General features: G+C 48.9%; 1 protein-coding gene and 1 pseudogene across 6 annotated transcripts in view; both read right to left on the bottom strand.

The window, feature by feature from the left end:
- The window catches only part of CLEC16A (C-type lectin domain containing 16A), a 188,155-nt gene that overhangs the window by 130,841 nt on the left and 37,454 nt on the right, over window positions 1–19,860 (bottom strand). For 4 of the 5 annotated variants that reach the window (XM_079121394.1, XM_079121398.1, XM_079121397.1 and 1 more), the window contains exon 10: window positions 6,013–6,244. In XM_079121394.1, the coding sequence (XP_078977520.1) occupies window positions 6,013–6,244 (232 nt within the window). The remainder of the gene's footprint in view (window positions 1–6,012; window positions 6,245–19,860) is intronic. The other variant, XM_079121395.1, reaches the window with a different exon arrangement.
- On the bottom strand, window positions 11,977–14,407 carry LOC306649924 (eukaryotic initiation factor 4A-I-like; annotated as a pseudogene). Its single transcript has one exon. The product of its transcript is annotated as a eukaryotic initiation factor 4A-I-like (transcript).

Here is a 19,860-nt window from a genome sequence, read left to right as displayed (position 1 = left end):
CAAAAAGTAATTACATAGTAGGGAAGCTCAGCAACACATTGACCAGGTGACTGAAGTGAACATCACCAGAAAGGACAGAAGTAAATCACATGTCTCCTGATGTGACACAGCTTGCCTACACCACGTTCCAGTCAAGCATGCGGAACCAGTCTAATCACAGAACATATCAGACAGATGACCTGAGCAGCACCCCACAGCGCAAAGGAGCAGGGGGTCTGTAGTCTTCAAAAAAGTCGGCATTGGGGCTGCGGACACAGGTCACCTTAGCATGCGACCTGAGTTCTAACCCCAGCACAAAGGGAAGAAAAATGAACACGGAAGAGAGGGAAAGGCTGTGGAAGTGCTCCAGAGGATGAGAGGCTGGAGACGTGACAAGGGAAGGCACCACCCGACTCTGGATTCCAACTTGCACTGGGCCAACAGACATCACTGGAACATAGGGTAGGAAGTACGCTGAGCTCACGGGCATGGTGGAGAAAGGCAATGCCTGCACCAAGGCAACGCACGCCGATGCTTCAGGAGGAGAGGGACAGGACGGAAGTGACTCGTTCCTCCAACAAGTGCGTGATGTGCGGGTGTGCTGAGAGATGGGAGCGCAGAGCTGTTGCCTTCTGTTTTGCATAGTTCTATCCTGTCTGAATGGTTTATAAGAACAACACCCCTGTATTACTTTTCTAGGGGTTGGTTACCGGAGATTGAACTCAGGGGCACTCGACCACTGAGCCACATCCCCAGCCCTATTTCATAATTTATTTAGAGACAGGGTCTCACTGAGTTGCTTAGTGCCTCGCTGTTGCAGGGGCTGGCTTTGAACTTGTGATCCTCAGCCTCCCTAGTCACTGGGATTTCCCACAGGTGTGGGAAACTGAGCCCAGCGCATGTGTTACTTATTTTTAAAATTTGTTTTAATTAGTTATACATGACAGAAGAATGCACTTTGATACATCATATATAATGGAGTATAATTTCTCATTTTTCTGCCCATGTATTGCTTTTTTAATTACTAAAACTGACAAAATATTTCCATTTCAAAAACAAAACAAAAAAACAGAACAGCAACAACAAGAAGACCAGCACTGTATGAGTCCATGGATGTTTGAGATGGAAAGGAGAACGGTGGCTGCCACGGCCCAGGCGGCTGGACAGGGCATCAGTGTTTAGAGGGTACAGAAGTGCAGTGTGCAAACAGAAAAGCGTTCTGGAGAGGGATGGTGGTGATGGATGCACACCACCACTCAGGCACTACCGAAGTGCACACTTAAAATGGTCAAGACGGCCAACTTGATGTCGTGTATGTGTATTAAAAGGCAGAAAGGCCACGTCTTTCAGCTGGTCATCCAGGCAATGGCGATGCTGAGGACCCACTACCGGCCAGGAAAGGCCTGAGGACCCCAGCACCCACAGACAACAACTTTTGCCTTGTGATATGACAGCTCTGGTCACTTCCTTGAGGTTCCCCACTGCCCTGACACACTGCTGTTCAGAGCACAGCAACAATTCATCCACTCTCCCAAGATGACTATTCTAATCCAATTAGCATCTGGTAGATGAAGTGTTTTTCAGGGAACTGGCAGGCATGACTTCCCAAAGGCCTCTTGACTTTACAAATTCAAGGATTTTCTCAATTGTCCTCTGTGTACTATATGCCAGGAATCACAGCAAAATCGACAGTGAAAAGAGGGAAAGAAGGAAAGGAGGCCTTCAAAGGCAGGCCAGGGGAAGGGACGACACTGCTGGTTACCCAGGCAGTAAGAAGAGGATTGCATGCTACTGCCTGACTTGGAGCAGTCTCAGGACGCAAGTAGTCCCTGGCGATGAGTGTGTGTGCTGAGAATATAGGGGTCCCTCCCTTTGCTCTTTAGTATCTTCTACTGAATAAGGGATCAGGCTGAGAACTGTTCTCTGGGAAGTTCTTCAGAGAAGCTATCCTAGTTCACCTTCCATCTTCTCCCTTACACTAGCTAAATCCATTTCAAGAGCTGACATCCCACATCGCCACATCAGTGCCTGGCCCACTGACCCTTTTCCTCCCTCTCTTCCACTGTGATGTCACACGCTCACACTCACACCCACATGCCTCACTTATTAGTGATACAAGTCAATAGAGAAACAGATCCTGCAGCAATTGCCTGGGGATCCAGGCACAGAGCCCACACAACCAATTTCAAATGCCCCTTCAGTTCTCCACCCTGTCCTTCATCTTGACCAGGGTTCTAATTCAGTGCACTTGTGCCATAAGCCAAAAGCTGCAGGGTGAATGTTCTATGATAACCTGAAGCCTGGACATGAGATATCCCCCTCTACAGGTGGAGAAATGCAGAGAAGGCAACGCCTTGCCCAGAGTCACACGGCTGCTCAGGGGTGGGGCTAAGATTCAGACACCAGCTTTCCAATAGTCCCTGGCTGACTCAATCAGAATACCACCAGGCTTTACAAGACAAGCCAGAAATGAGGTCAGGTTTCATTTCATTCTAGTGGAGATTTAAAGAAGAAGGAGGCAAAGCTGGGGTCCCAATTTGCAGGGATTCTTCAGTTCCAGCTGACCTAGCAGGTTCAAATCAATCCTGTTGCTTTCTCTTCATGCCCTTGCTGAGTTCCAAGAAAAGAGAAGCCTATGCAATGAACATTCACTTATTCCATAGGCAAAAAACCAAAACCAACTCCCACTGTTCAAATGAGAAGTTCAAATGATTCAATCTCTTGTCTCAGGTCTGCTTATTAAGTTACTACTCTAAGTAAATCCCAAAAGAGAGAACTGTCCTTCCAGATTGAAGCTAAGAAATGAGCCAGCACCCTGGGATGTTTGGCTTCCTGTGCAGTGTGAACACTTCCTTGGCTTCAGAGACTATGATATCCCTCTTCTTCCTTTTAATACTCAATTTCTGCAAATTTAGGGTGTCCTGTGATTTCTTGGTTTCATGATGAGTCATTCATTACTTGGGACCTGAGGCAGAGCACACTTCTTTGCAAACTAGGGATGGGAGTGGACAGACCAGGCGTGCACACTCACTTCACACAGTTTCTGCATCTGGGTTCAAATGTGGAGGAGGTGTGACTTCTGGGTGCTACATTTGTAAAAAAAAAAAAAAAAAAACATTAATGCCACATTCAAATCAGGTCATGGCAAAAGGGTACCTTGTGACACACGCCTGTTTTTAAGTAAAGATTTCATTAATAGACTAGGGGTGACAGAGACGGGGGGTTAGTGCCTGTATCTCTCTAAGAGTCTCCTGAGTCTGTCTGTTACAACCAGGCTGTCAATTATCTCCTAGAGATGCAGGGACAAAATGAAAGAAGCTTGTTAGAGAAGAAATAATGTGGAGGAGAAAATAAGCCACATACCCACCTCAACACAGGAAGGGAGAAAGTAGATAGCTGTGAGGGGCAGGGGTGCCCAGAACACAGTGGGCCTTCTGGGAAGAGTCTGCCATCTCTGTTGGCCCTGCACCCATGCCCCTGCGTCTCCGATTTTATCAGAGCCACAGTAGGGCAGACACGTGACATAAGCCTGACACATCAAGCCAAAGCATCCCTCTGCCCTGTCCACTGGTTTGCACCATGAATGAGAGACAGCTTCCAAGTCACAGGAGTCAACAGCTGTGGGTTTTGTCCAAACTCAAGTTCAGTCTGGAGAAAGAACAATGACAACTGCACCATCAAATGTAAGCCTAACTAAGAGATCGAATATGATTCAGAAAGCTCCAGAATGGAAGTGTTGCCGCCCAGAAGGACGAGTCTGTGAACACTGTATTTATTTATGTGAGCTGAGTGGGAAGATGACAGGACCATCATATTCTGGAATGATTAATGTGTTCAAGAAATTAGGAGGGCACCAAAATTGCTGAGGGGGTCACAAAGAGCCATACTTAACTGAGCTCTGAAGTCAGCACCGACTGCCCAGTCAGAGTCTATGGGGAAATTTCTGGCTTGTAGGACACAATCTGGCCAAGCAACTGCCTGGAAAGCCTGCTGTGGGGGCTCGTGAAACTCCTCCCCTGGGCCCTCCACAGGGCAGCTGCGCTCAGTGGCAGGAGCTTTCCCTCCAATCCCAGCTGTTCAAGCTTGCTGCGCTAGCTTGCCATCCCCGTTCACAAGGACTGGGCCACCCAGTGACTAACTGATTATGCTTTTGGGGCCAAGCCTGCCCTGTCCATACCACTGTTAGTCACAGTTGAGGGCTGGCTAGAGAGCATCCCTTAAAAGGACTGGAACAAAGGCAGGAGCATCTTTCCAAGGCAAAATTGAAGAGAACACAGTGTACAAAATGAGGTGAAGATGTCCATTTCACCCCAGTATGGCTATCCAGTGATGGCTAAACTGAGTTCAAATAGACAACTTTCTTTCAAAAAAAAAATTCTAAGATGACCCAAATAAGCAAGTACAGACGACTTACCTTGTGTCTTTGTGTCTGCTCCTCAACCTCCCCACCAAAGTGACATTTGTTGGCAAAGGTTGCCCATACTACACACTTTGAACAGAAATCGAAGCAGGTCAGAGGTCTCAGTCTCAGAAAGAAATCTGGGTGACATGAGGGTGACGTTTTGGTCATATTTATTGACATGCAATCATGTCATTCACTGACAACTGCTAAGAAAATCACAGCAGGGCCAGCAAGGTGGGGCCAGCAGGGTGTGTTCTGCTACAGGATTGTGTACAACTGCCAAAGACCCACGAGCTTCCAGCCACTGCTTCAGCAAGGGGCTGCAGCACAGCTTCAGCTGCCCTGGACAGGGAGCTCACACAGTCACTCGTGAGGCTGGGGAGAGCTGGCTTCAGTGCAGCAGTGCCGGCCCAGGGCCCAGGAGGCCGGCTGGCACAAACGTGCCCCGCACCCCAGCAGACCACTGCCGGGCTGCTGAGAAGGGGTTGTCTTTCTCCTGGGAGGTTGCATTCCTTCCCACTGGCAAGCAGAGCTCCTACCCCACTGTCACCAAGCACAAAGTCCCATCACCCATATCCCCAGTGCCTGGAGCTACAGTCACAGGCCCCATCTGTATGGCTGTGAGTCTGGTCCATGACACAAGTAACTGGCCCATTCCAATATATGCAAATGCTCTCCAGTTCAAAAGGTTTCAGCATTTAAACAAGAGTGAATGAAGAAAGCAATACAAATCATTCCTGGCCCAGGCAAAGAGAAGGGAAGCGTTCTGCTCACCAAGTGCTTACCAACCACACAGCACACCTCGCTCCAGACAGTCTGGGCTTCTAAACACTCTCAGTGGGATATTTTTGTGGATTGTGTATGATATATATGACTCCAAAAAATCATAATCTATTAAAAGTATATAGTTTATTAAACATGGATCCCTCTCTTTCTTCCAAATTGCACTAGGCACAAATCATAATTTCAAATTATTGGGAATAAGAACAGTAGCAATAATGATGAAGACAATAATAATAATAATGGTGATAACAGTAGCAGCAGTGAATCCTATTACACTGTTACAGCATTAAATATGGACCAGACACTGTTCTGAAGAGATCAAATATAGTACTTTGCGTGTGTGTGTGTGTGTGTGCGTGTGTGTGTGTGTGTGGTACTAGGGGATGAACCCAGAGTCTTGTCTGTGCTAGGTAAACACTCTACCACCAAGCTACATCCCAGTCTTTTTTCATTTTTATTTTGACACAGGGTCTCACCAAGTTACTCAGGCCCGGGCTAGTATGGAACTTGAGATCCTCTTGCCTCAATCTCCTGAACTGCTGGGACACAGGCCTGTATCACCACATTATTTCTTTTAATTCTCAGAGTAACACTACAAAGCAGGTGCTACTTGTGACCCTCTTTAACAGATGGGGAAACTTGCTCCAGGTCTCCCATTCGATGAGGTGGGACTTGGGCTGGATCTGCTGTGACACAGCCTACAGCTGGCTCCAAATGGCTGGACTGTCCAGAACGAGGGACACTGGTGGGCATCAGGGAACAGAGGTGCCCACAGACACGTGTGGGGAGCAGAGTAGTACAGAGAGGACACGGACAGCAGCCTGGCGGGCGTGGTGCCGGGCACTCACCTTCACTGTCCCCACTCGTCTTCACGCCTTTTGAACCACCCTCTGTACCTGGAGCCCTCTCGGCGTCGTCCTGGGCGCCCTCGGCAGCCCCCTTCTCCTCCTCTTCCTCCTCCCCAACGTTCTTGTAGTTGGGTCTCTTGGGCAGCCGCCTCTTGCCCTTGTGCTTGTTCAGCTCAAGGGAGCGCTCCAGCGTCTCGGTGGGCTTGATGAAGCACCGGATGCTGGGCTTGGCCTGGGGAGTTCAAGAAAGGAACCCATTAATCGGAACGCTGGGAGCTTACTGGATGCTAGCAAGCTGCTCCAGTGTCTCTGCCTAGAAGTTCATCCCCAAACAACAAGTACTACTTCCTGCTCTAGTATGAGGACTAACATCATCACCATCTCAAAAAATCAAATAAATGATCTGCCCAGGGTCACACAGCCAGGAGGCAGCAGAGCTGGGATTTGATCCCACATACCATCCACACAACCTGCGTATTTGCTACAGCTCATTGATATCACCATTAATGTTTAAGTTAAGTTTGTTTTAAAAGAAACTGTACCTCACTACAGGAAGTGGAACATCAACCTGCCTTACTATTGTGAAAATAAGTAACAAAAAAGAGAAGGTGAGGCTCCCTGGATGCAGCCACACGCTGGCTCTCCTAGCATGCTTGGCTAGCATCGGTGACAGTCAAAGATGAGCTCTCTCCACAGCAAGACACTGCCTCCCGGAGGACACAGGGGCCTCACAGAGCGAAAGGTCCATCCCCTATGGTTCACCCCTCATTCTCTTGTAAATCAGTCTTCTTGACAACCATGATACAGAGTCCACTTCAGAGTTAAGAAGAGAGAGGCCGAAAAGGGTTCAGGAACTTGCCCAGTGTCGGCCACCACCGAGCTGCAAAGCCCAAATCTGAGCCCAGGCTTGCTCAACTCCAAAGCCCAAGTCCGCCCTAAAATGGCAGTGTTTCACCAGGAACTCAAACCAGTTCTCAACTGAGTTCTTTCAGAGGCACCTATCATCCCAGGCTCAGGCTCAGAGGCTGAGGCAGGAAGGCAGTGAGGGTCCAGGAGATTAACAGTTTAAGGTCAGTCATGGGCAACATAGCACTACCTTGTCTCAAGAAGAAGAAAGAAAAAAGGAAAATATATGCATGCAAATAAACCATGTCTAGAAAGGAGCTAAGACGAAAGGAAATTGATTTTTTCAGTGCAGGATTTTGATTGAAATGTTTTTTCCTTTCCAGACTCTGGATAATGTTCAGACATCATTTTGTCATTAAAAAAAAAGATTTAGAATACACTTTTCCATTATCTTGATGTGGATCATCCATCTTATGAACATACTCCTAAGAGCCACATTTGTATTCCAGGGGCCACTGTACCTTGCCAATAAGTGGTATGTGCTCAAGACACATAGATTAATTTCAATAACGCTCAAAACAAAACCCAATTGAGAGCTAAATTAGCATCCAAATCCAAACATTCATTTTTATTTACCCACTTTGGATTATTCAACCACAAAAATGACAGATAAATTGAGACATGGTTCTTCTGTCCAGGAAACCCAGATAGCATATTACAGATGCCAACAACCAAAAGCCCAGAGATGGAAGTGTTCAGAGCGTGCACTGCTTGACAGACAGCATCCATCAGAGCCCTCCGAGGATGCTGTGGGATCGAATGCAGTCCTGGGTGCCCCTCATCCTCTCCTGAACTCACCGGTGAGGCCCCAGGATGAAGACTAGATTCCTCCCATCACCACCTACTCCCAGAGAATTTTAGAGCATGCCACACAATGATCAAAGCTTTCAGACACAGAAAACCAAGGCCAAATGCAGAGTAACCCCACCCCCACCCCCAATTAAGAGGAGCAGAAATTCACATGGATGGACGTAGAAGCCCTTCCCGAGGCTCAGCACGGATTCCGACTGTACAGAACAATTGGAGGAACGGAGAGGTGAAGCAGGGCTTGGGGCCGTCAGAGTGGTCTGAATTCCACACCAGCTGCCCAAATGGGATCTTTGTCTGACACGTGTAGCAAGTTACTCTAACCTTCTAGAACTAAATGAAACATGGACATACGGTCCCTCAGGGCTGGGAATGTGGCTCAGTGGTACAGCACCTGCCTTGCATGTATGAGGCCCTGGGCTCAATCCCCAGCACTGAAAAAATACTAAAAATCCTTCAGAAAGTGGTGAAAGAGTAAGCATCCCACATGACATTTACCTTTCCCTGCCTTTATCAAAAAGAAAAAAAAAAAAAAATCAACTGTAAGAAGGAGTTTAAGAACTTTTCGAAAGGATGTGTTTTTCTTGATGATCAGGTGTTTGGGAAGGGGGGAAATTTCAAATCTTAAAAAATGCAACCACCCAGTAAACAGCTGGAAATAATCTAAAGGACCATCGACTGGGGAGTGGTAAGGAAATTATGGTCCCCCATTTAACACGTAGATGTGAACATGTATATGTTAAAAAGACTGAGGGGTTTGTTCCTAGGTGGACTGAGGCAGAAACAGAGCCAGGGTGAAAAGGCAAGAACAGAGCACGCGCAGGGTTCCTTTCGGGAGAGCTTTTCAAAGACTACACACAATGTTAAGCACAGCTCTTCCTGGAAAGAGGCGTAAGAAGGTAACATTTCATCTTCGGGGAGAAAGAAGACAGGCACTGTAGGTACTCGCCATACAAGCACACTGTATATTCTTTTCACCTGGTTTGAAATTTCTGAACATGTATACATACTAACTTCTTTTTTAATTCAACAATGGGCAATTGGACATTGGTGTTATGGGCTATTTTTGTTTCCTTTACAGTCTTCTATACTTAAAAAGCTGGTATTTCCCCCCTTGATATCAACAACATCACAACACACAATCCCAGCTGGTAGAACCTAGCTGGGAATGCAGGCAGAGATTTGAGAGCATTCCTGCTGCTCCTGTGGAAATCCCTCTGGCTGCCATCCTCCCAGGAATCTCGTTATACTGGACAATGCAGGCTGTTCCAGAAGGAAGGCCTCGAGGAGGGTCCCTGTCCACCTCCTTCTCACTGGGCTCCCCGTGCGAAATCACAGTGCCCAGAGCAGGGGCTCCCGGGGCTGCTGCTGGGTGAGGTCCTGGCTACAGGGTGGGCACCTACACCAAAGGGAAAGTGTGAAGAAAGAGGGGAGAAAAGAGGGAGGGAGGAAGGGGAGAAGACAGAAGAGCGGAACACCCTCAAGAGCTGCACCAAGCACAAGTAAAGACCAAGTCCAAAGAAACCAAGTGAGACGGGGCGAACGGCCCATCTGGAGTCAACACCCAGAAGGCCTTTGGGTTTATTTTCCACAAAGAGAATATGAAAACACATGTCCCTGAGATGAGTGCTGTGAAAACCTGGTCTATGTCCTTGGCACCACAGGGTCGGGTTTTGCCAAGGGCTTAACCCCCAGGGCCTGAGCAGGGCTTCAGAGAAACATGGGGGTGAGGGACCTTCTGACTGCAGTGGTTCTTCCAGGCACCTGACCAGGAAACACACGGGCCTTGAGCACTGTGGCCAGCTTCTGGGGTTGGGGCCAGCTAAAAGTTGGGAATGGAATTTCGAGGGTGGCCCAAGAGCCTAATTGCTCCCTGCCTTGCACACCTGCCGGCTGGTTAAAGCTCCCCGGCCTGACACCCACCAGTCTGAGGCTTTGGTCCTGGCTTTTTAAAAAGACAAGTACTCTGGGAAAGGAGACTCCTTAGGCAATGCCAAGGCCTCTCAAGGAATGTGGGATGGATGGGATCTGAGAGCAGGCTGTGAGAGGGGTCAGGAGGGAGGAACAAGCAAGGCCTGGGTACTAGGGTGGAAGAGGGGACAGCAACACCACTGGTGAGACAGACATCCCATGAATGTCCCCACTAGGCCTGTGTGCACCAGCTTAGAAAGACCCAGATTCAGGCTGCACATGAAAAAGCAAGTTGCAATCAATCAAGAAGTCAGTCAGTCCGTTTATGGAAAACAAAAACAAAAGAACACAGGGTGAGGGATGTGGCCAGTGGTAGAGTGCTGCCCCGCCCTGGAGGCCCTGGTCCCATCCCCAGCGCTGCCTAAAGAGAGAAACTACAGAGCTGAAACGCAGACCAGTATGTACGTCACGTGTTCCATGGTTGATATTTGCATGAAAATGCGCAGAAAAAGGTCTGGAAGGACACACAAACTGAAAACAGTGGTTCTCCGAGGAAGACACTGAGGTTGGGGAACTTTCACTTTCCACTCTTATCTGCTTCGATGTCATACAGTTGTTTTGCCCCAAGAAAGTACTACCAGCACCATTTAAAAGTAAACATATCTCTAAAGACAATGTCCAATGCCAATGAACTGTGCATTCAAAAATGGTTAGAATGGCAAATTTGATGTCATATTTATTTCAACACAATTTTTATTAAAAACCCAAAACTTTAAAAAAGCACCTTTAGAAGTCAGAATAGTATTACTCTGGGGGTGGGGGGGGAGTGCTAGAGAGCAAGGAGGAACTGTATGGGGTTCTGGAAAAGGCCACTCTGACCAAATTACACACCAGTATGATCATGTGTCCATGACTGGCAAGCTGTGCACCTACGCTTTGCACACAGGTATAATCATATCAATAATCAAAACATCAAGCAGTGCACCTAAGCTTACCAGACTCTTATGTATGTTAGCCCTCAATTTAAAAAAAAAAGCAAGCTCGGCTAGGGGACTTTGAATAGATCGTAACATCATAACACAAGATAGGAGAAAGCTGAATCCAGGAAGAAGCTGGCCCACTGCAGCACCAGAGGGCTTACCATCTGTCCCTGAGCACCACCAGCTAAGCACCAGGGACTGGAGAAAGTGCAGGAAGCCACACCACCCCGTGGGGGACTCAGTGCAGCTGCAGGGTGGGTAAGCACTGCCCCATACTGCAGCACAGCCACACAGGTGCAGGGAGGGAGTCTCCCACAGGGCTCTGCAAGGAGTGGGCGTGTGCTGACAAGCACTTGGAGGAGACGGCAACTTGTCTGAGTCTTGAATGCCAACAGGAGTTCACCAGCACCTCACGAGGGAGAGAAGAGGAGGGGCCGGCTCAGAGCCTGGGAGCCTGTCTGTTAGGTGTGCCGGAAGAGGCCATTCCCCCTTTGTATCTACTACAGCCTGGGTCACCTGGAACTGATGCTCTTGGCGACAGTGATAGTGCCCTTGGATACAGCATGGTGGGCCAGCTCCCCCAGGAGCAGCAGAGGCACCGCTCTGTGGACATCCTGGGAGTCTGGTGGTGCAGGGCCAGCGAGGAGGCATCACCAGCAGCTGCTGAAATGTACTGTTTGCAAAGGAGCTCAAGACACGCATGCTCAGGAGAGTCAAGGTGACCCAGCCTCCACATCCCATAGGTGCAACCCTTTTAGTAGGTTGCCGAGCACCTACTCAGGGCCATGGTGGGGAAGGAGAAAGCAGTGGCTGGCAATGACCAGGAACGGGGACATGAGGCACCAGGCAAGCTGCCCTGGAAAGAAGTTTGGCTGGAAACAATGGGCCCAATGGGCAGGGAATGGAAGGCAGCATGGTCCTGGGATCCTGTCTGGATGTATTGGAGTGTTATGACAATCAGGCTGTCCAAAGACTGGTCCACCAGCATCCTGAGAGAGCAACTTGAATCCTTTTGTTCAAAAGGCTCTGCTAAGGGACTGAAGAAGCAAGAGAAAGACTGTCCCCTAAGAAAGGAGGTAGGCCATGCTGACAAACAAAAACATGCTGACATCAGGGCAGACCTAGGTCTAAATCTCAGACCCACTTTCTAGCCAAGTGACCTTGACCTATAAACCTTGGCTTCCTCATCTGTAAAATAGAGACTATAGTGGCTCAATCACAGGTCAACACAGGCTAAAATGGGATCCTGCCTGCAAAAAATGCCTGGCTTGGCACAGACAGACATATCCTGTATATTCGCATTTATTTGTGGATGCTAAAAAAAAAATCAATTTCATTGACTAAGAGTGGAATAGTGGTCATTAGAGCCTGGGAAGGAGAGGAGAGGGGGAACGATGATTCATACAAACATACAGGTAGACTGGAGGGATCAGTTTTGGTGTTCTGTACCACAGTACAACAACTACAGTCTACAACGATTTACGTTTCAAAATACTAGAAGGTCCAAAGACGCCAACACATAGAAAGGATACACATTTGAAAAGACATACATCCTGATTACCCTGACTGAATTATTATGCATTTTGTCATATATTCAAATACCATACTATACCACACAAATGTTTCTTTAAATGCCTGGTTTAATGCCTAGAACAGGCACTTGAGAAATATTTATTGACAGTCCCCTGGTAAAGAGATTACAGGATGGACACAATGGCAGGGGACTGGTTACCATTTAAAAAAGCAACCACATTCTTTGTTTTAAACTTCACTATCCAGCTTCTAGCAACTTCCAGTTCTCTGGCCTTCTAATCTGCTGGTGGACTAGACTTGGCCTCCCTGTGGTACTCCTGGGCTCCTGGAGGACCTTTCTAATTCCCAGCCTCAGGGGCTGGGACTGGTAGGGTCAACAGCACCAGGCCAGGTGCTAGGTTTGAGTCCTGGCTACCTCTCATCACCTGCCCCTCCACTGCCACACATCACATCAGCCCCTCCCTCAAGAGGTGCCAAGAGGTCACAGATGCTCTCAGTACTCTTTTTTTTTTTTTTTTTTGGCAGTTTTCAAATCATTTTATTCAGAATTTTGGGTTTGTTTCCTGAATCAATAAATACTATACAAAACAATGTAAGAATGGCTACCATTTTCTCTCCACTGCTCCTCCCAACTGGGGACAATCCCCCAGGCAACCTCACTCAGGGGTTCTCCCTGTAGATTTGGTCCAGCAAATGAGGTTGAGGTGATGTTATAATTCCTTGAATCATTTTCACAGGGATTCAAGTTGGGTGGGAAAGCCTCTGGGATATGGAGGCGACTAGGTTAGGGGCATGGATTAGTGTTTTCTGGGAGGAGACAGCGCCTGGGGCAAGAGGTTACCCCAAAGAAAAGGGTGTCTAAAATGTTCATGGTTCCTTCTTTTGCCTCAAAAAGTGACATTTATTCAAAGAAAAAAATAAGAGAAAAAAAGAAAAAAAATGACTAGATGTCCACCCCTTGGCTCCCTTTCCTCCCCCTTCCAGCTGCTCCTTAGCCCCCAGGACTGAACCCTGGCTGGAGCTCGGTGGCAGGACAGCCCCCTCAGATGAGGTCAGCAACACTGAGGGACATCTCTTCAATGGAGGTGCTGCAGAAGGTCTCGATGTCTCGAAGAGTCCTCTTCTCTTCTGTCACATGTTAATAGCCACACCCTTACAGCCAAAACGCCCACCTCGGCCAATTCTGTGGATGTAGTTTTCCCTGTTGGTGGGAAGGTCATAATTGATGACTAAAAAAACCTGCTGCACATCAATACCTCTGGCCAGTAAGTCAGTGGTAATCAATACTCTGCTAGATCCAGACTGGAACTCCCTCTTGATCACATCTCGTTCCTTTTGGTCCATATCTCCATGCATGGCAGAGACAGTAAAATCTCGGGCATGCATCTTCTCAGGAGCGAATCAACCTTCCTTCGGGTGTTGATGAGGATCACTGCCTGGGTAATGGTCAGGGTTTTGTACAAGTCACACAGTGTGTCCAGCTTCCATTCCTCTCGTTCCACATTGATGTAGGACTGGCGGAAACCCTCCAAGGTCAACTCTTCCTCCTTGACAAGAATCCAAATGGAGTCCCTCATGAACTTCTTGGTCACCTCAAGCACATCAGAAGGCACTGTAGCCAACTACAAAACCACCTGGGTATTGCTGTTGAGCTTTTGGAATATGTCGTAGATCTGGTCCTTGAATCCATGGCTTAACATTTCATCAGCTTCATCCAGTACAAACATCTTAATGTATTTGGGAGACAGGTATCTCCAGATCAGCATATCAAACACGCGGCCAGAGGTACCCACAATGATATGGGGAGCTTCTATCTGCAACTTTTGCACCTCGGCAGGTACATTAGTGCCTCCAATACAGGCATGACAGAAGGCACCCATGTAATCTCCTAATGCCATGACCTCCTTTTGTATCTGCTAAGCCAGTTCTCAAGTGGGTGCCAGTACCAAGGCTTGGGTGGCCTTTAGATCTAATTCAATCTGCTGGAGAATTGATATGGCAAATGTAGCTATTTTCCCAGTGCCAGATTGGGCTTGAGCGATCACATTGTAACCCTTGATACAAGGAAGAATGGCTCGCTGCTGGATGGCAGAGGGCTTCTCAAAACCATAGGCGTAGATGCCACGGAGGAGGGACTCCGAGAGATTCATGTCATCAAAGCTGTCAACAATCTCATTCGAGTTACTCTCGATGACGCCTTCAGGCTCCATCCCATGGGGGCCATTGTCTCTGGATCAGGAATCCTGACTCACAGACATGATCCTTAGAAACTAGTCTCTCAGTACTCTTTCCAGGTAAAAACCACCATCCTGGATGTTCAGTGAGTACCTGACAGTGTCTGGTAAGGCTCTGAGCACTTTACACACCTTGTCTTACTTTATGCTCTACACACTCAATTCCCCCGAGGAAGGGAGCTACTCAAGGCAAGGAACTCACCCCGCGTTACTCCCACTGGTGACGGGCAGAGCCAGAAGAGGCTCTAGGAAACCTGGTTCCACTGCTCACGTGCCCAGGAATCCTGCTGAGCTGCTCAAACCTCCACTCCCTTCCACAGCACCTGTGGTGCCACCCACTGTCAAGCTTGCCTCCCAAAGGACTGTCATAAAGACCGAGCCACGTCCAGAGTAGGCAGCTCTGCAGAACAAGATTTTGCGTATGTCAGGCAAGTTCTCTGCCTCTCATCTATACTCTCAGCCCTCATTTCACATTTTTTATTTCAAATACCCAGAGCCCAAAAGTCAGAGGGGTCTGGTTTATACTACTCCAGTCACTGGCCCAGGTTTATACTACTCTCAACAATGGAACTTAGTACTTGGCTTTGCAAGGGCTCTGCAAGTGGCTTTTGAAGAAGACCAAACCAATAGCTGTGGCAGGGGAAGCCTATTCTCATTCTCGAATGAGGGGATCAACGAGTGAATATCAGAAGGAACAAATGCTGGGTGATAGGTATGTGTTGCACACCAAAGTGGGAGTAACGCAGGGCTGCTGAGCCAAAACCCACACACGCACCCAGAGCACACAACTGCAGCTCCATCAGGGAGGTGAGCTGATAAAGCTGCCAAATTTAATGGAGAAATAAAACCCATCGAGTGGGTTAGTGAGTCCACTAACAGGAAGAAGGAGGCATTCTTCTCCATGAGCTGGCTAGTAATCCAGAGGACTGCATCTGCAGGGATACACACCCAGGAAATGCCATTTCTCTGGAATCAGAACAGACCCTTGGAACTCATGGACTCTGAGACCAAGATGGTGCTGTGAATTTCTTCTTGGAAAGTGATCTCTGACCTGTTGCTGGGTCTGCAGGGGGCCAGCCTCACCTCCATGCCTTCACCCCAGCTAGTATTCTCCATCCCCCGTGAGGCCTAGCACTGCCTTTGGCACAAAATCAAGAATCAGTAAATGCCTGTGGGATGAATTACCTGTGAGATCCCACAAGCACCCAATAGGCTTCTTTAATCACACCAAGAAAAATCTTACTCTTTCATTAAAGAAGGACATGCCAAGCACTTATGTGGTATTTCTTTCTAAAGAAATAGAGTACTTTACTATATTTTATTTTCTAAAAAAGATGATGAATTTTAAGATCTTGGTGACTCTAGTCACAGTGCCCCCTCCCCCTGACTCTTTCTTGCACGGTGGCCTCTTCTCTGGCCCTGCACACACCTGACCCACACCCAAATCTCGACAGGGCTAGCTGACTGTCCTTCAGATCCCAAGCACAGGCCACCTTCTAGGGAAGACTTCCTTCACATCTCCTCCCAAACCGTCTCTGGCTGGCTCCCAGATCCAGGTCAGCTTGTGTGGATGTGCCCGTGGGTCTGCCCCCTCTTCCAGATTGCCAGAGCACCACGTGTGCTTGGTCCTGCGGGAACCCCTGGAACCTGTGCAGTGCCAGCCTGCAATGCCTGGGTCTCCAAGAACACCCAGGGCAGGGAGTCCCGGGAGCTGGCTGGCCTGTGCTCAGTGAGCAGGAAATGACGCAGCCATAAATAAAGTGTTACCCAGAGCAGTATTATTAGTGTGAAAAAGCCTTCTCATGTTCCCTTTCTTCTCTTTGCCCATGAGGCTGTAGGCAGTCCTGTGCTTATTTAGGTTACCAGCCAGTGGTCAGCAGCAAGTCATCTTAGGCCAGCAGGATCTGCCACTCACCTGGCCTCAGAATGCTCCAGGGTAACCCTGCTCCTGGATCACCTGTCAGGATAAAAGTTGCACTACCCCTGGACATAAAAGAGTGACTCACAACACCACCCCCTGCTGTCACTAAATTTGCTGGAGTACCCAAAAAGGTCAGGTATCTCTGAGAAGTGAGCAGAGTTGCCCCCTCTCACCATGGGCTGCCCACCTGGCCTCCCATCAAGCACCCCAGAGCAAAACCAGGTTTTGTGGTTGGAGGATTTTGGCACTGTTCAGGGCTGAATTTCTGTAGCTCACTCAGGTATGTGCTTGACTTGTTCACTGAGACGCATTATTTTAAGACAATGAGGGCTGGGGAGATAGCTCAGTTGGTAGAGTGCTTGCCTTGCATGCACAAGGCCCTTGGTTCGATCCCCAGTACCGCAAAAAAAAAAAAAAAAAAGACAATGAATGTTTACTGCAGGAACTATTGGGGCACAAAGATACAGCACCAAACTTCCTCCATGTCAACTCCTATATCCTCCAAAGGCCTACAAAGCTCCACATGCCCCCACTGGCCTCATCCTCTAATTCACTCCCCTTGTCACACTGCTCCTTTCTGTTCTTCCAATATATGGGGCACCTCCTGTCTCAGGGCCTTTGCACTGGATGTTCCTTTTATCAAAATACTCTTCCTCCAGAAACCGCCATGGCTCCCTCCCTTCAAGTCTATGCTCACACGCCACCTTCTCAACTCTAAAGGGTCAACCATGGTCACCTATTAAGAACTGCACTACCCAAGCCTCCTGGCACTGCCCATGTCCCTTCCTGTCTGGCTACTGCTCTCAGCGTTCCTCACCAGCAGCCTGCAATCATGTTTTCTGTTAGTTGTACTGTTCCTCTGTCTCTGCCATGAGGTCACGGTCCTTGTTTTGTTCCCCGGTATACCTCCAGTGCTAGAACGGTGCCTGGCACATGGCAGACACCCAATTACTTGCTGAAGAGATGAACAAATACTGACCCATCTTTCAACTAACTCAAATGGGTTAAAATCACAAATGTCCAAAGAGGCCAACCTGGTAATAAAAACTAGCAAGTAAACAGCACATAAACAGAAGAAGTCGTGTGTGCCTCATTTGTCTGTCCCCACCCTCGATCTCCTGGTTTGAGCTGAGAGCTGGAAGAAGTCCCCAGTGGCTCACTGAAGACTGGGCAAGTCCCGTTCAGCAGACACTGTGGTTCCACTTCACACCTCAGAGCCATCTCCAGACTGGAGGCCACCTCCCAGCCTGAGTGTCCCCGTCAGTGCAGGGCAGATACAGAAAAGTCAGCTGGGGTCTGGGACCCAGAGCCTCTCCCTGCCCACCTTGCCCACTCTGTTCTTCCCGGCTGGTTCCTCAGGGATGTGGAGATTCTGAAGACCCCTGGCCCTCCTCTGGACCGCAGATCAGGAGCGGGACCCCTGGCCTTCAATCTAAGTCACCTGCAGCCCTGGCCAAGGCTACTTCCTCCCAGAGCCTCCACACTCTGGGGTGCCTTTCAAGGATCTAGCCTACCCTCTGCTCCAGAAGAGGGAGGCACTGCTGCCAGACAAGGATGCCCTCTGTGAACATGTGGACTAGAGGTGCTACACTCAGTATTTACCAGGGACAATGGTGTCCTGGAGTTGCGACTCCATTGTGGGATTGGAGCCTAGCCCATGAGGGTCACGCACCAAGGGAGAATGCACGTGAGAGCCAATTCTTTCGTGGGCATGTCAGTGACTAGGCCATCAGGCCCTGGATTTATATCTATTTCTGCCCTTCAGCATTCACAACCCTCTCCCAGAAGCCTACTAGTCCTTTCAGAAGAAGAATGGGTGCGTCTCAGATCAGCACTGATAATCTAGGGAGTTAAGAGTACAGTCAGGGGCTGGGGTTGTGACTCAGCGGCATAGCACTTGCCTTGCAGGTGTGAGGTACTGGGTTCGATTCTCAACACCACATATAAATAAATAAATAAATAAATATCCATTGACAACTGAAAGAAAAAGTACAGTCAGGGCCACTAAGATAAGGAGACAAGGGGCCCTTCAATCCCAGCTGGATTGCAGCTTGATGCACTCAGTGCCTGGATACCCATCTGCCACTGGAACAAACCCAGGTTGGAAAGAACCCTGCAGCAGTGACTAGGGGACCCTAGCCAATTAATGATGCTCTGAACCAAAGAAGCAAGATGGCTGCTTTCTTAGCTGCTGATCCCACATGCTATGCCTGGTGAAGCACCCTGCTGAGCAGAGGCCCTGTTACTAGGTGCCATACAGAGAACTGGGAGCTAACATCTGAGGAGCACTCTCACTCTTGGAGCCCAGAAATCACCTGGGAACCTTGCTAATCGACTGAGAAGGCACCCAGAGAGAAACGGTTGATGTCCTCTTGTTGGGACAGGCAAGACTACTCTGACCCAGGGCCCTCAGACCTCATCCTGAATGCACACCATGCAACATGGGACACACAAGCAGTGAAGCATTCCCGCTTCCACAAGCGAACCCTGGGGCTGAGTCAGGGGGCAGAGCACACACACTAGGGGCTTGGCTCACTGCCACTCAGCACTGAACACTAGTGGTCTTCGTCGCCGTGGGCACTGGTGATAGTTCTCCCTCCTGCCCGTGAGGTGCCTTGCGAGGCGTACACTGTGTGCATCCACGTTCATCAGACCAGACCAGCCCACCAGCCCTGAGGCAAGGTCCTAAGTACAGAGATGGCAGGGTAACTGCACAGCCTCAGACACCACAACCATTATAAGGAGGCACCTAACGTGTAGACCCTTGGGTGCACCAGATGTGGAATAAGCACCATGCACAGCATGTAAGCCTCAACTCACATAAGCCACGTCTGTTCTCACCGTAGAGCTAGCAGAGGAAACAGGCCCAGAGGCACAATCACTTGCCCTCGGACACCCAGCAGTCGGGCTCCAGAATCCTCAGCTGCCTCTTATGGTGGCATGTGGTACAGCACCAGAAGTACCCACTCCAACACTCCTCCCCAGACCTGGGCTTGGAGATGATGGCATGCCAGGGGCAGCCTCAGAGTGACTTCGCTCTGAGAGTCATCACCAAGAGGTCACGAGATCCCTGACTCTGCCACCACTGCCCCGCCTCCATCACTCAGGTCTGCTTCGAGCACCTCCTGCACACTCTCACAAGCCCATGGTGGCACAGGCCAACAGCAGCTCAAGACAGTGGGTGGGAAGCCAGGGCAGGTGGGGGCTATGCCTTTGCCGTGTCCCACCACATCCCTAATCTGTCAGCACAAGGACGTGGCAAGCACATGCTGAAGGAATGCAAGACCCAAGGAACGGGTCTATAGGAACCCAAGATAGAAAAAAATCCTTCTTAAAAATGCACCTACAGGTAATGAGGCATGTGCCAAATTTTAATCTATACTTATTCTCCAACAATACTGAGATGTTAGCTTCAGAGTGAATGTTCACTCCGCTTGCAAGACGATTCCCTAGTGGGAACCATATGATTTTAATGCACAGATGAATTTCAATCAGACATCTATCTAACCATGCTGATGTGTTTTAAATTTAACCCTAAATTACAGTCCCTCTGAAT

The sequence above is a fragment of the Sciurus vulgaris genome, assembly GCF_902686455.1.
Source record: "Sciurus vulgaris genome assembly, chromosome: 18".
Taxonomy (NCBI): Eukaryota; Metazoa; Chordata; class Mammalia; order Rodentia; family Sciuridae; genus Sciurus; species Sciurus vulgaris.
Note: the sequence above shows the minus strand (reverse complement) of the source record. Positions and strands in the feature narration are given on the sequence as shown.